We start from the raw sequence: 16,638 nt of genomic DNA, 5'->3' as shown, positions 1-16,638 counted from the left end.
ATGCCGTTGTAAATAAACGAATGACAGAGACGCTGCTGATAGTGAAATTGCTACCAACATATTTTATCAGTCCGGATTCACGTTACTCGACTGTGTATCAAGGTAAATAAGCTTTAACGCCATCTAACTAACGGCAAATCGTATCAAGTCATACAACAACTATCGGCATAGCTACAGCGTGAGAGGTAACTGAATGACAATGAAAGATTAGCTGCTAGGAGTAATGCTAATGCTAACTGCTGACATTATCAAGTCCACTCAGCTCTTTTAAAACAATCAGTACCGCCGTTGTTTCACTATAGTTTAACGAGTTAACAACGCCTCAGCAGAAAATAAACTTGTGATAGCCGTTATCGTAGCCGTTATCCTGCTCTCAGTACTTTATTGCTAACCTCGCGCTAGTGCCAACTATTGGACGTTAACACAACTGTTAGCTTTGTCGGTTGTTAATACTACGAGCGAGTAGGCTATATAGCATTACACTTTTATTTATTTATTTATATATATATAAACTAGCTATATCGCGCCATTGTCGCCTTATGCAATAAAGTTTTGTTTTCAAAAGTGTGTTCCCCTATAGATAGTGACATTAATGCTTTTGTCACATTAATTCGCAGGCTTGTGTGGCTACGTTGATGTCATTCCCACCCGCCAGTTTGCTGCCAGCCACTAGAGTCGGACTGTGTCGAACAGCACAGGTAGCTTGTGGCCAATGTCACAGGCTCCACCTGTCGAGAGAAGGGGACTATCAACCTCCGAGAAAGCTACCAAGTTGGCCCTCAACAACAGACTTCTCTTGTGGCTGTTGGACTGAGTAGGGGACTCACCTGCTGTAAAGAATTGTCATGTCGGATTTAAATAAAGAGGTGGTGGATTTGGTTTGGGGGAGACCCTCTAGTGGAAGAGTGTCTGCCTCCATCTTCCGTAGATGGACCCAAGGTATGATGCTTTGTTTCTGAATGATTATATGAATTAAAGTGTTTTTTTCGCAGAACGGGAAATACACTCAAAACCAGGGTTGTTCACCCACGTGCAGTTGAGAGCAAAGTGTATCCAGGTTTTTAATTCTAACCAAAAGTACAACAGGTACTGATAGGTCCTGAATGAAGGTCAGATAATTAGAACAATACAATTCTGTCGGGTAGTGATTCAGTGTGAATATTGCACATGATCCTGCTCTTTAGTTTAGCCGGTGGTCGTCAATGTGAGCATGCATGCACTTGTGGCTTTTTAATGTGTGCAGGATGAAAGTATCTAAAACAAACGGCCTTGTTTGTTGTAACGGAACATTTTTAAGGTTGTCTTGATTTTGTTTATTACAGGATTTGTTTTTTGTGAGAATGAGCAAACTGGATTGGAGCAATTTGAAGGAGGGCCGTGTGCTGTCCTGGCACCTGTCCAGGTATGGTCTAGTTCAACATCCTTGCAGTATTATCAGGGCCCGCTATCAGTTTCCATTTACTCCTATTTTAAAGTGAGCCAGCTTTTACACCTGGCACACTTACTTTGTCACTTAGTCTGTGAGTCTTATAGCTTTACGCATTGGTGGCAATGCTTAATTGACTCAAAAATGATTGATCACACAAAAGTCTGTGAGAGTGCATCAAAAGTGCACCATGGAATATTTTCCTAAGTTTGTGTTTCTTTACAGGCTTTCCTCCTAAAGAACATTCTCTTCAACAGAGAGAGTTCCAACTGGAGACAGATAACAGGTAGATTGTCCACAGCTTGTGCTATTGTTTTATGTATTTGTGTGGCTTGTTATGTCATCTGTCTTTTATGTTTGTGTGCGTTTTAGAAGAGGAGCAGAAAACCGCACTGTGTTCCACGCTGAGTGAAATCCTGGAGTCTGCCTGCTCCGGCCCCTCCACAGGGTTCTGCCTGGTGACTTGGGCCAAGGGACAAAGCCCACATACTAGCACACACACCAACACACAGTCACAAACACAGGACATGCCAGCGCCAGAGAGCAGCCAGCCGCCACAAGAACAGCAGCCCAGTGAGTCCTATGTCTGTCACACTCAGAATGACGGTGTACAAACAAATTCTTACTGATCCATTTAACAGTTTGTAGTTGTTGTTTTTTCTGTACCATGCTCTGATGTTACCATGTATGTGTGTTTTCATGTGCCTAGCTGCTTTGGCTGCTGAGGACCTTGGCTTTGAGCGATTTCACAGTGCTGTCCAGTAAGTCCAGTGCTGCAGATAACACCTTGCATATTTATACTCATATCTGTCTCTACTGAGTGTTTCTGGAGGGATTAAGACCTCACAAACCCTTGTTTTACTGTTGCCATTATGCAGTACTGGGATAGAGAACTTCCCATTTCTCAGATTGGTATCAGCGAAGGGGATTGGTGCTATTTGATTCATCTAGTCTGCAAGAATTGGCTTTCAAATTGAATTGGCTATTTCACTCTCAAAATTTGCAGACTCAGCACTTTCACTGACTGCCTAGTTAAAAACAAAAAACTACCTTTTCCCAACCCTTCTCACACACTTAATGTCTGTCACACACACACACACACACACACACACACAAACTAAGTGTATGCAAGGCTGCGTTGGCCAGCGGACGTATTGATTTTCCATCACACAGCATACTGGCAGCTGAGACCACGGTCAGCAAAAAGCAGTGCTGACTCACACTAATGAAGTTCATGCTATCTATGACCAACAACTCCACTTGCGAGCTTTCCAGGGTGGAGCAAAAGAGGGTAGTGGCTCCAAATAGACAATATTAGATTTGTCTTTGCCCTCTGATGCATTTCATTGATTTCTTCCCCATTTTGAAAGTTATTTTTTACCAAGTAGACATGACAAATACAAATAATTGATCCCAAAACCCAACACATCTTCTGTCTTTGGAGCGTTTCATAAGTTAACCTGACGTTTGTTCCCGTCCGGCAGTAAGCGGACTGTGACATCAGTGTCTGGTCTCAGAGAGGAGGTGTTGTCTCTCTGCCACACCTGGAGGGGGTGCTGTGGAGTCCTGCTATTCCTCTACTCTGTCATCCTCACCAAGGTAAAGAAAAGAAAAGGCTAGATGGACAGATGGATATGAATACTGATTGGAAATAATAATTTTGAAAATGTTGTCTCTGATAGCATATTTATAACGTGATAATCAAATCAGTTTTTTGTCATTTTTCTTTTCTGTTGCATCAATGTTCAAGTACACAAAAAATACAATGCAGACTTATCTCTTCTTTTCAGGGCATAGAGAATATCAGAAATGAGATCCAGGACACGATGGAGCCTCTCATAGACCCTGTGCATGGCCATGGCAGGTATTAAAACACCTTTCTCCATCAATTAGTTGCACACAAAAAAGTGAAATGTCATTGCAAGATCTTTCTTTGTGTGGCTATGTTGTGTTGGATATCTTTTGTTTTCTCTAAATCTCTTGATGTCTCCTTTCTTATCTATCTCTTCAGTCAGAGCCTGGTGAACCTCCTTGTCACTGGCCATGCTGTCTCTAATGTCTGGGACGGAGACAGGGAGTGCTCTGGCATGAGTAAGAGTTACTGCATCCGCACAGACGCACCATATTCACACAACAGACATGCTCATATATCAAACTTACAGAGCTCAGTTTTGTGGCACCAGATTTACATTTATCCACCAGAGGGCAATAAATCTTACATCCCACAGCAGTGCACAACAGGCACAAATTAATGCCAGTTTGATGTAATTTAACAAATTCTTATTTTGTTCTTTTTTTCTTCCTGTCATGGTAGAACTTCATGGTCTTCATAAACAGGCATCAGTTGGCTTCCTCACGCTTATGGAATCTCTCCGCTACTGCAAGGTACAGACTCGTACAGGTTCCCAAAACATTATGCAAACGTAAAAGCAAACTGTTTAAAGATTGTTCATGGCAAATACACATTGGACTAGTACATCTTTATTTGAAGAAGACTATGAATTGAGACACCCAATCTATAAGCAGAGAGAGTGCTTGGAAAACAAATAAACAAATAAATGCTCTCTGTTCCTAAGATGTGGGACACATCCAACGTTTGAACACAAACCACAGTGAGAGCTACCGTGTGAAAATATGTGTTTGGATGAAACCGGCCCAACAGACTAACTGTAAACCCTCTCCTACTCCTTCTCACTACGCTTTTATTTTCTGGCACACATGCAGTGTACTAAAAATAGATATTTGTAAATGCATGTAACGTGACATATTCATCTTGAAAACAGGAATCATGTTTGGACTTGGAATTTATTTATCATTGCCAAAATAAGTAAGCTAAAAAATGTAAGTAGCGATAACGAGTTAAGAGCAAGTAGATGGTTGCCAAAGAGGGCTGTTAAGAGTGATTTAACAGACCAACTCATATCAAATAAGGAGAGGTATGCTCATATCTACGCTGCTCATAAATTTGGTTTGTTTTTCGTCTCTGGCAATCAAGTTCAAGCTGCATATGTAGATCAGTAATAAGAAGATCCAAGTGAAAATGAGTTAAACATTAACATTTATGGTTTTTATTTCATTAAGTACTATTTGTTCAGGATCTGGAGACTTATTATGCTGTTCATGTACTGTGACATGTAATCTCTGTTCAAATATGTACTTTATGAAAAGACTGATGTTAATCTTTTACCAATTACTGATTCATGATGAAGATGACTGAAAATAGATACTCATTTGTTACACATTCCTTTATTGTGTGTGTGTGTGTTTCAGGTCGGGACATTCCTTAAGTCTCCAAAGTTCCCTATTTGGATCCTTGGCAGTGAAACTCACCTCTCTGTGTTTTTTGCCAAGGCAAGTTCAATACACTCATCCACAAGAAACACATATTTCACTTACAAAGACACACAGTGCGTAATGTGAGCCAGTCTCCTCAGCAGGTAGGGAAAACCAAAATATGTAATGTGCTTAACCGATTTAATATAGTGCAGGTCACATATCAATGTGGGGGGAAAAGAGGGGCAGAAGGGAGGGGAGGAAAAATGAGTGCAGGAGATAGTCATATATGGCCAGTGCTGAGCTATCCAGCATTAAGGGGGAAAAACAAGTGCATAGACACATGCACACTTTCATCTCCATGCTCTCTCTTTCTCCCTCTCACGCACATGAAAACACACAATTCAAGTTTCTTAACCATCTGTGATTAACTAAACAATGTGTTCATAATGTATGACGGTAATGTAAACTGCTGAATTGGGGCTCCAGGAAGAGCTTCTATTACAGTATACTTCTGTCTACCCTCACTGTCAGGTTAATTTCAACAATATGGATCACACACATTTTTCCGTCCTGGCACTTGTTCATAAGAAACAACACTCAGGAACTAAATAACAAACAGTCCCTTCAGCGTATTCATGTTAGTTTCCACTGCATCTCAAGAAATGTTAAGAATTGAAAAATTAGATGGAGAATTAGACGCAGCAGCTTGGTTGAGACAAAAAAGCAAGACACCTGTCTCAAAGGGATTAAAGATCTCATCTCCTTCATGTTTTTGGATGACGTACGCAAGTGTATGCATGCAGTTGGGCAAAAGAAGTACAGTGGAATGCAATGGCAAAGGTTAAACGTGAGCATTTGTGATCGTGTCCTCAATCCAGTTGTAGTTATCATGTTTAATAGCCACAGATCCATCCAGTGTTTCGATTGAACGAGCGACCGTGTGAACTGGTGACTCTCAGTTCAATGCGTCCGTGGCTGCTCTGAGGGACGGCAGCTGTTGAAAACACAAACAGAACATGTGGGTGTCCTCGTAAAAACAAACCTTCAATCAATTTTAATTTCATTATCCACGCCACCTGTTTACACAAGTTACTATGAACAACCATGGACGCATTTGGCTGAAAGTCACCAATTGACACAGTCACTCAATAAACTGAAACACCTGTTGCTCTGAACATGTGACATACAGACATTGTGATGCTGTTAACAGTTTTGATTAAATGTTAAAAGCTTGCTAACTAGTCTGGATGGCTGGGGCGAAACACTCTTCTGATGCCAACATGCACAAGCTGATTTTTGACGTTCGGTCCGTTATAATAATAACAAGGGCTTAAGTCCAAATGACTGCTCTGTTCAAGTTGTTGCATTCTGGATGTGAGATTCTGTGCTGCGTAGTGTACTCTTGAGGTGTAGGTAGCTTTGTGTGAAAGGAAGAACGGTGCAGGGAAGAAAACTGGAACCAGGTTCATGTTGTCAAAGTGCAGGAAAAACAACCTGGACTTCCTAAAAGGATTCCTGGGCTCTCTAAAAGGACCACGAAATGCTGCTGCAGCTTCAACTCGGATATGCACCATGCCACAAGGTATAGAATGCACAACCTGATTGAGGTCAACCCTACTGTTGTCGTTTTGAGAGAAACCTTGCCTCTTGGATAGAAGTTTCATCAGATCGCTGTGCTAGTGTGGATGTGTGTACACAGTTTGCACTCGGACAAGCATGTTTATCATCTCTATCGGTGAACACGTAACACGATCTATTGCTGTAGCCCGTGGAGTAAGCTGGCAGGTTGGGTCGTAGCAAATCAATTCTCCCCGCTGTTGTGAAAATGGCACCAGAAAAGCAGAAAAATCACCAGGCAATCATCTCCATCATAACGCCACACCCTTAATATAGCATTGATTAAAAGCTCCGTTACATGCATTAAGCTCTAGCCTGCCTGTGCGAGTAGATCATATGTTGGCTCAGTGATGAACCAAAGTCGTCATGCATGCGCTGATGACCAGACTTACCGATTGTTACAACTCCCCCTGGCACTAGTGACATGTTCACATATACACACACACATTCCAGAGCCCAGGGAACCTAATCCTGATTAGCATTAGTGTGTGTGTGTGTGTCTTCAGGTGGATGGCTTCCTGTCGGGAATGTGATTCCAGATTTCCCATCTGGATCCATTTGTCCCATTGGAGAATGGGAACACACTTAAACACACATGCATATGAGCTGACGTACATAGCTGACGCTACACTATGCCGCCTCTAAAACTTTGAGCCTAAGCTGGGGGGGGTGGGGGGGACATGGGGGACCGCACTCAGTGTGACCCTGTCCTCCTTGAAAGGGAATCAATGTTTGGAGCTAATTTGAAGCTAGATTTCCCAGGCTTGGTGATACAAAAATACACGCTACCTGGTTATGTAGCTTTTAGCTCCGATACACAGAGCCATCCCCACAAAAGCAGAAAACCTGATCCCTGCTTCTGATGTGTCAGCGGCTCCTTCTGTCTGCCATCGGGGACGGGTGTGTATTCCCCTGAGTCGCTGTCAGTGTGTGACTGTGGCTTTCAGACCATCAGCTTAATAGCATTAGTGTTTTTTATCTAATCTACCTACACAAAGGCCATTCCACCAACTCTGATCCCTACCTACAACACCCCCCATATTCTCTATCCTCTGTTGTATTAGTGTGTGTGCGCATGTGAGAAAGAGGCTGAGTGTGTATAATGGCATGTAATGGGATCTGTTTTTGGACAAGTTTCTGAGATGCCAGAGGAAGGAGGGAAAGGTAGAAAGGACAGAGTGAAGGAGAAGAGGGATGGGTGATGTATGAGACATCATGCAATATGTTTTTAAAAAAGGATTCTTTCTTCCTTCCTTTTCCCATTCCTGTCTTTGAAAAAACTATCCACTCCAGTGTGCAGCAGGTTGGTTGCCCAAGTAAAGGTTTCCCTTGGGCACCTCAGCCATCCTCTTCAGATTATTGGTCCCTCATGGGACGGAAAGAGGAAGAAAGGAAGTAGAAAGGAAGGATGCACTTTAAAGAGTGTTGCAATGGTCACACGGGAAAGGGGGGCGGGGGGGTCCTCCTGTGACATTTCTCATCGCTCTTTCCTCTCCTCTAGCAGAGTGATGAGGTTCACAGGCTGTATCTCGCTTTCTCAAGGGAGTGACATGTGTGTGTGTGTGTGTGTGTGTGTGTGTGTGCGTGTGTACAGTAGTCGTGTTCTGGGTCAGTGATTTACTAAAGAGAGAGCAGCCGCTGTGGCGCTTCGTGTCCCTTAAGACTCAGACTCCTGTCTGCAACATGTCCTTGGTGGACTGGTATAAGGACCAGGAACTTAAAATGCAAGTGTGCAGAAACCGTTAATGTAGGTCAGCTTATTTCAGTCAGGCTTTTGCACGATATACCAATACTAGAAATGTATTCAATTTAAAAACTCAACAATACCCCATGTGATTATACCAATAATTTAAGAATGAATGTTTAAATAAGAGCCATATGTTTGTGTTACGTCAGTGTGCAACAGCAGGGCAATGTGTGTGTGCAACGCTCTGCTTCCTCTCGCTGCAGGTATAGTGGGCGTGTTTTTCTCTCATGCACGCTGATAATACAAATGCTCTTGTCGACAAAGCAGACTTATAGAGCGAAATCTAGCACTAAAGTACTGTAGCTGAGGGTTATGTGTTGCGCCTATACTTATGAAGCTAACACAATAATAACAAGTAGGCTCCGTCGTCCAAACCCAGACGGGAAACTATTTGTTGCTCCCACCTTGTCAACTCTAGTTGCTGCCTATTACAGCTAGAGTTTTTCCGTACTACCTTTCATAATAAAAGCCCTAGACATATACACTGCATCGCTGCTTATCAACGGGACCTTAAATTTACTCGGGCATTTCGCTAGTAGCAACTCAACAAAAAGGTTGATTTATTATCTTATTCCAGAGCTTTCAACTGCATCCTGCAGCCTTCTCCAGATCAGGTGTCAAAGCTAGTAAGAGAATCTTGAGTTTAGAATATTGTATCACAAACTATGTATTCTTAAGGTCAATAATGAGCCTCCTGTAATAATATACCATTATATAGCAAAATCCGACAAGGTAATCTCACTGTAAATGATGTGCCACTGTTATGTATTACATGAGACCAACAAACAAAAACTGCCTTAACCGAAGTGCGGTTAGTTTTTACTCGCAGCTCGTTCAGAATTAGTCATTTGGACAACAGCAATTTGAAAATGATAACATGATCATATAAACACAATACGATGCCATTGTGTGTGTGTATGTATGTATGTATGTATGTATGTATGTATGTGTGTATATATATGATAATACTGAATTATACTCGTCCCCCCAGTCTACTGAAAGATAGCTGGAAGAAGTCTGTGCTTTCTGTTAAAGAGGATTACTTTCTGTCCTTAGTGTGATCAGAGGGTGCGGGCCACACACAAACAGAGTAACAAAGCGGAGTACGTTAACAGTCATTAATAATGTGTGACAGGTCAGACCATGGGTCATTGTAGTCGGATGAAAAGCTGTCTGTGTCACTGTGTGTGTGCTGCCTTATTCTGCCTTTTCCCCTGTGTGTCGTTTTTTTGTTATAGGACCCGTCATTACGCTATATAACTATCCTCTGGTGTCTCCTCTCTTTTATGATGAGACACCGTCTTTCTCATCCAAGACAGCTCCATAAATCACGACTTTTGTACTGTCGCTCACACCTGAAACACAAACACACACGATACAGTAGATACTGCAGACACTCCTTTTGCAGCAAGAGAGATAGGTTTTCCATTGTTTTCTGTACTCGTAATCTAATGTGACTGCGGCTATTTAAGGTGAAAAAAGTAAACGCAGACTCTCTAGATTACACGCCCTCACACACAGACTCCCTGCTCAGCCTGTCATGTAGTGTGGCTGTCGCTGCCTGCTAGGAACAAGGCAGGAGACGCTGTCCGAGACCTCTGCTTTGTTGTCTTGAAACCGATCCCTTCAGACGCACTCTATGGCCACTCAGAGCCTCTCAGCACAAACAATGGCTCTTTAGCTGGACCGGAGGGAAAGGGAGAGTAATTCTAGTAAAGTACTATGCCTACCTGTCTTTCCTGAAGTACCTACCTGCAAGATGAGATGGGGGGGGGGGGGGGGGGGGGGGGGGGTGAAAGAAAAAGTCAAGGGTTGGATGGGAGGAAATACTCCAGAAGTGTAGTAGCTACTTAGCACAGGAAGAAGCAAACACAAAGGGGTAGAATTGGCAAGAGAAGGAACAAGCGAGGAAAAAGGCCTCGAGGAGATGAGTTGTCAACCTAAGAGAGCCACTAAGTCTGGTGGGAAGAGAGCAGCAGAAGTGCAGATGGCTAGAGTTGAAGGTTTAGGCAGTGGTCAGTAGATCCCCCCCCCCCCCCCCCCCCCCCTGTCGGCAGGAATGCAGGAAATCTGGTCTGATGATAAAAAGACGTGTGGCGTCAATAAATGTATTCTTGTTTTGCTCACAGCAAATGTTTTGCATTATCTCGTGTGTTGAAGTCCTTCGTGTCGTGCGTGTTCTTGCTTTGTTCCTACGTAAGGTAGCCTGTTGTCGCTCTGTTAAGGGGGTCACGGGCTGTGTTGATGCCAGGTCCTTTTGTGAGTGTGTGTGTCATTGTAATGCGTCTCTGCATGAGTATGAATATATGGGCACACAGAGAGAACAGGATGCCAGCTTGTATTTGAGTATAAGCAAATAACCTTCGGCAGGGGACAGGCCTAATTATTGCAGATTCTCCCTCTTACATGCGCTCACACATACTGTAACACGGTGGGATTGGGAGGATAGACATGAAAACACACACGCGCACACACACACACCCCTTCCCTGTGGAGTGCGTTAGCTCCGTGACATGTTTTCCAACTCAGCAGCGTCTTCCTCGGGCCTCTAATAAAACATAGATGAAAGACAGCCAGGCAGACCTGTCATCTCACACACACACAATCACGTCATTTCTGCAGCTATTATGTTTGTCTGTGCATGAGTCTTGTCTTTTCTATGTGTTCATTAGCATCATATTAGTGTGTACAGGTTACCAATGATGATATGTTTTAAGTTGTTTTTGTTGTAGATGACCACTTAGGAGTGTTCCTTCTTCCGGTAAAGTGTTGTCATCTTGTAACTGTGTTATTACCAGGTGATTCACTCAGACTTGTGTCCGTCTCGGTCCGGAAGATAATAAACTGTTTTAGCCGAGCTTCGGTTCACTTACAGCAGCAGCGTTGTATGTGGCAGCCTAAGATTGATTAGCTGCTCATCACCTTGGGAAGAGCTGTTTTCTTAGGTCAGATATACTGTTTATAAATGTAATAAGTTTAGTTCTAGCAACAGTTTATCAAAACAGGTCATGTTTCGAGACGCACGCTTCACTGTTGATCCTACATTTGGTGTGTTCGTCTTTAGGATGCAGTCGACCGCTAAGAGCTTCTTTTTTTTTCTTCTTTTTTTTGCACTTTATTCCTCCCAACGCACTAAAACGACCCTTCTTCCCCCCTGTAAGTGAAACACAGACATATCTAGCTAATGACAAATCTACCGTCAGATTTATGGAGCCTGTAATGTTAACACACCCCCCCCCCCCTATACTCTGACAGAACAGTGTGTGAGCCCATGTTCACTGGCCTGTGCATGTTTTTCTTTGCATCTAAAGAGCCGGCAGCTGGGAGTCATCTCTTCTCGATGTGTCCCTCTGAACCCCCCCCCCTCTCTCTTTCCCTGAGTAAGCCCAGAATACGTTAATAAGTGGACCATGAAACTCTAGCAGCCTGCATGGATCTGAGGCTCAAGCTTTAATAACGGCCAGCGAGAGGAGATGAGCAGGGTTCATCTGCTTTCCAAAAACATTGTGTGTTTGTCCAGCGCTTCGTTGTCATAAATACACTCCCTCCCTCACTCATGAGGAAGAACAGAGCCCTCCGACTCTCGCCTAAACACACTTCACACAAGTGTGTGTGTGTGGGTGAGACAGATAAGGCTGAAATGCATCTCCTTGAGAAGTATCTCATTTCATCTTCTCTTGTAAAAATACCCCTTCCATCTCCTCTGAGCTTCTTAAACTTCTTTAAATGGTTAGATCATATATGTTTAAGGAACTATGAGACCGTTTCATTCATTGTCATTGTTTTCTTACAATGTTGATAATCAGAAGGTGATGGTTATTCAGCTTTTAGCTCTGGATAAGATCTGACAGTGAGCTTGAAGATATCTCATGACACTTGCTAAGATAAGAGATGGCATAAGGAGACGTTCCTTGTGTAAGTGTTCATTATGCTAAACACAAACTTGGGAATTTAATGATCATCCAACTAAATGTAAAATGTTTACACCTGTTCAAAAAGGCCTCGCATGAAGGCGCTCCTTCTGGCTGTGGCACACTGCTTCTCCGCTGTCTGTCTTTTGTATTTCTTTATTGTTTCAATGCAGTTTATCTTACAAATGGGAAGACGCATGCAAATTTGAGCAGTTTCTCTTGCGTGGCGTTCATGTTGTTTCACTCAGTTGCACCATTGGAAGTAGTTGTATGAATAATTAAAAAGCCAGATGTGATGTTTGTCAGATTCTGTTGCAGAATGTTACAGATATTGTCGAATGCAGACGTTTATGCGAGCTGAGTGGGTTTTATGTGCCGTTAGATGATCTGACAAGCATTTAGTTTCAGTCCCTTAGTGTAGAGAGAACAATGAAGTGTTCATTCAATCAGCATCTACATTATCGGGGCATCACCCTCTTCTCTTCATGCATATACACACCCCCCCCCCCCCCCGTTTCTAATCTCCCTCCCAACACTGCTTGTTCTAAACTTCAACAACAAACAAACACTGTAGAGCTAGCTCGTCATTAATCAACGGTTGTATGTGTAAGACTCAATTTCCTGATTGTGTGTTTGGAGTGAAAACAAGCCGTCTAACTTTATCAGCAGATCGGTTAATAACCCGATGGATTCTGGTGATTGCACTGGCCCCTTAGATTACATAAAGACTCACACACACACACACACATGTACATGTTGTTCTAATATTTCAGCACTGATGAAGCCACATTCTCCACAATGTCATCTACTTTTGAATGCACAATCTCACCTTTCTGCACTTGTCTTTCTTCTCCTTTCTCTCTCATTTTATTCCATCCTGTCTTTCTGTTTCTCCTTCCCTGTAGGAGATGTCCCTGGTAGGTCCAGAGTCTCCATCAGAACAGGCAAGGAGGGTCTTCCAGTCGTTTGATCCTGAAGGTAATGAAGTGTTTGTATCGCGTAGATTTACACATTGTCATTATGTTGCTCTCTCTGCCTTCACTCCCAGCACACTTGTTTTTACAGACCATTCTCATTACCACACCGGCTTTATGAAAACCCTGGCACACAGATGTTCTTTGATTAATCCAAAATTTGATTAATCCAAACTTGCACTCACACACAGTGACACGCACGCACACACACACACACACGCAAACAATATCCTGGCCCTGTTGTATTTCTCTTCCCTTCTTCCTGGTTTGAGCAGATGCATTTATAACCTCCACTGCCCTCCTCGCCTCTTGTTTCTCGTCTCCGTTATTTTTCTTCTTCAGAAAGAAAGAGGGATGTTTCTCTCCCTTCATCTCCACTGTTGTTGTTTAGGTTGGTGAGATCAGCTCCTCTTACAGCTGAGTCAACCATCCCGCTCTCGCTCCCTCTCCTCGTTTTCCTACACCGCCTTTCTTGTCACTTCCAGGTGACCGGGCTAAAAGACGAGGAGGAAGGAAGCAGGGAGGGACACAACGACAATAGAGAGTTAAAGAGGCTGTCAGGTCGGATTAACTGAAATTCAGAAGTCTGCTGCATTCATTTATGTCGCCTCAAGATCAACATTTAGTCCTAACAGCTGTTCCGTAATGTTTTTCTTCTCCTGTCGAGAGATGCAGAGATGTCTCACTTGAGACACAAGCATGTCCAGCATGAAGAGTGTTCAGCTTAGCACCTGGCTAAATCACCAGTCGTTACGCAAAATTCCCGTGTTTTCATTGTGAAATGAAGTATGCTCTTCTCTGTCGCCGCCATAAAAAAAAAAACAGTATTGACTTTCGGGCTTGTAGGAACAACGTGCTGATTCGTAGAGATCTGTATGCGTGGTGCAAAAGGATGCTCCATTAATCCTACCAGCTGAAACAGTCTCGTCTGCTTTGGCAACTTCGAAAACAAATGTGTAAACCCAACTGTCACCTTATTCTTCCCCTTTGTTCTCCATCTGTCTTTTCCTGTTACACATAATTCAGCTTTAGCACATTCTCAGATCCACTTCTGCTATCGTCTGCTAGGACATTCTGCGAGCCATATGGTCTTTTCCCAAACACACTTGTGCAAAGACAGACACACAGACTACAGTAGGTGCTTCCAGAGACCTATGTATACACACATGGAAGGAGGATGCACTGTACACGACTCTCACACGATGCAACGTATATACACACATGCTGTAGCCAGCAGCGCAGTTGAGCGCTGTGTAAAAAGCCCATAAATCTGCCTGTGTCACATGTAGAGTCAGAAGAGCTCCTGGTGTTGTGGAAAAGTGGCGCCAGACACATTCACACGCACTGCAGTGACTCACCAGACATACACATTCAGCAACCCACTGTCTCCAGGATGCTCTTTAGTATGTGGCGTTTGTCATTGGTCCTCTGCTCGCTGTCAAACGGGCAATTGTCACACTGAGGATAACATCTGGCATCGAAAAGGCAAGATTGAGTTGCTTGAGAGCGGACGAGCAGAGCGCTCCTCAGTTAATCTTCTTCACAACACACTTGGGGTTTATGTATGTATCCAAACAACCGTCCACAAAGGATCGCGTACGGATGTTTAAATGAGTGCCTAGATACATACACACACACATACTCTTTCAGGCAAAAACACATGTTAGTGTTTAGAGCTTCTCCTCTCAGGTAAAGCAATCACCATGGCCATGGAATGTAGGTCAGTGAGAAAGGACACGGTGTGTGTGTGTGTGTGAGAGAGAGTTTTCCTTTTTCTCTTTTAGTTGTGTCAGATGATTTCATTCCCCAGGGCCGGTGATGTAAATAGTGCTTGTGCCACATGTGTAGGTGAAGGCCTTCCCTGGTTTTCAGCTACAGCCTGTATTTTATGTTCTGTCCGGGGTCAGCCAATGCATCAGTCTCTCTTTATGTCTCTCGCTCTCCCTCTCCAGATAATGGCTTTATCCCCGAATCTCTGCTGGAGGACGTGATGAAAGCCCTTGACCTTGTCTCCGAGCCTGAATAGTAAGTGCTTGCATGTTGGTGTGCGTGCGTGTGTGTGTGTGTGTGTGTGTGTGTGGGGCACCTGTAGAGCTTCTAAAGTTCCAACTCCTAAGTCATGGCCAGGCCAGGTCAGCAGCCCTGTGCTCATGTTTCACTGCCAGGCTCCTATAAAGTAAGACCAGAGAGAGCCAACTATAAAAGCGCATTAAAGAGTCCGAAAAAGGAGGCTTAGAGGGAGATCATTAACAGCAGGAGGAAAGACTGAGAGGGAGGAAATGCTTTAAAGTGCCGCTTCAAACGGAAGCACGTTCTCGTCTGAGGAACAGTAAGCCCCCAAACGCTGCAGCCGTGGGCCTCGGCCAAGTAACTGGACCACTGATCTGCTCTGCAGACCCCCAGATGGGCGATGCATCACAACAAGGCAAACTGCAAACAGGAGAGTTTGCTTACACAATGAGTTACTGCCGAGATACCACCATGAGAAGAAAGTAGCATCTTAGTGCTTGGGGGGGGGGGTAATGGGAATATCTAGAGCTGATGAAATGAGGGCTTTCATCACTCATGGAAGATGCGTACAAAGAGTGTTTTCAGTTGCCTGTGACCTCAGGATTTCTACATATCCTGTGGCCAATGTCACATATCAGCTGATATCATTTGTGGTAAAGTAACTTTGTGAACACTGACTGTTCTCAGAAAAAAAAGTCAGGATACAGTCTCTTGATCATTTGCTTTTTAGTGTTTGGGATAGTTATTCTATCTTTTTTATTCTATTTAATTAAACGTTGACATGCGATTTAGTGTAAATCCACAAAAACTCTTACTGCCTCGAGGTTTTCCCCTTTTTATACATACTTACTTAATACAGTCATGCAGCGGATACCATTCAAATCCACCACAAACGATTCATTCCTATGACCCCCATCAACACACAACCACTTGTTGATAAAAATTAGATTTATAATACGGATTCCTGAGGAGATGCTCTTTTTACTAAATTTGCCTGCAAGAGTAGCAGAAGGTTGGCTATCGAGGAGCACATCTGACGTCTTCTAGGGATTCGTAGTGTTGCTCGATGACACTTCAGTCAGGCTCCCTGTCCCCTCTGTATGCCGCCCTGCTGCACATGCTACTGATATCAACAGATATAGAAACCATCAATGCCTTCCCTCTGTGTCTCGGTATAACCCTTGCTTCTCTCCTTGCAGCCTTAAAAGGGCAACCAGATTTTTTTTTTTTTTTTATCACAGCGAAAGAATAATAACACTGATCTAACACAAAGGAATGTCTGGAGAGAGGTATATTTAGTTTCACCACGATATTCATGAAAACATGCAGCAAAACACGCATTATGAGTCCACGTTGAGTGATGAGGTGATTGTTAATCTGACTCGGTTTTCATACACAAACCATCGCAGACTGTTGTTTAGTGATTCCAGCCCCCCTCTTTTTTTGACCTGCATGTTTTCTCTCTCTGGATTTGTTGATATGTTTTTCTCTACTCCCTTTTTACATACTTCCTCTCCTCCTCTCTCTCTCTTTCTCTGTGCCGTCTCAGTGTCAGTCTGGTGAAGAGTAAACTGGATCCAGAGAGTTTGGGGATTATTCTACTGGGCCCATTCCTGCTGGAGTTCTTCCCCGATCAGGTGTGTGCGTGTATGTGCAAAGGTGGACTTCCACCTCAAA

General features: G+C 43.4%; 1 protein-coding gene across 1 annotated transcript in view; it reads left to right on the top strand.

Moving 5' to 3' along the window:
* Positions 1 to 7: 7 nt before the first annotated feature.
* The window catches only part of mindy3 (MINDY lysine 48 deubiquitinase 3), a 19,407-nt gene continuing 2,776 nt past the window's right edge, over positions 8 to 16,638 (top strand). The window contains exons 1-14 of the mRNA XM_079164350.1: positions 8 to 102; positions 618 to 939; positions 1,323 to 1,402; positions 1,652 to 1,712; positions 1,799 to 1,999; positions 2,136 to 2,187; positions 2,911 to 3,025; positions 3,217 to 3,290; positions 3,438 to 3,517; positions 3,741 to 3,811; positions 4,697 to 4,777; positions 12,883 to 12,955; positions 14,904 to 14,976; positions 16,511 to 16,598. Coding sequence (XP_079020476.1) covers positions 846 to 939; positions 1,323 to 1,402; positions 1,652 to 1,712; positions 1,799 to 1,999; positions 2,136 to 2,187; positions 2,911 to 3,025; positions 3,217 to 3,290; positions 3,438 to 3,517; positions 3,741 to 3,811; positions 4,697 to 4,777; positions 12,883 to 12,955; positions 14,904 to 14,976; positions 16,511 to 16,598 — 1,143 coding nt within the window. The 5' untranslated portion in view covers positions 8 to 102; positions 618 to 845. The remainder of the gene's footprint in view (positions 103 to 617; positions 940 to 1,322; positions 1,403 to 1,651; positions 1,713 to 1,798; positions 2,000 to 2,135; positions 2,188 to 2,910; positions 3,026 to 3,216; positions 3,291 to 3,437; positions 3,518 to 3,740; positions 3,812 to 4,696; positions 4,778 to 12,882; positions 12,956 to 14,903; positions 14,977 to 16,510; positions 16,599 to 16,638) is intronic.

The sequence above is a fragment of the Pholis gunnellus genome (genome assembly GCF_910591455.1).
Source record: "Pholis gunnellus genome assembly, chromosome: 8".
Classification (NCBI taxonomy): Eukaryota; Metazoa; Chordata; class Actinopteri; order Perciformes; family Pholidae; genus Pholis; species Pholis gunnellus.
The sequence above is the reverse complement of the archived record's forward strand: the minus strand, read 5'-3'. Positions and strand labels throughout refer to the sequence as shown.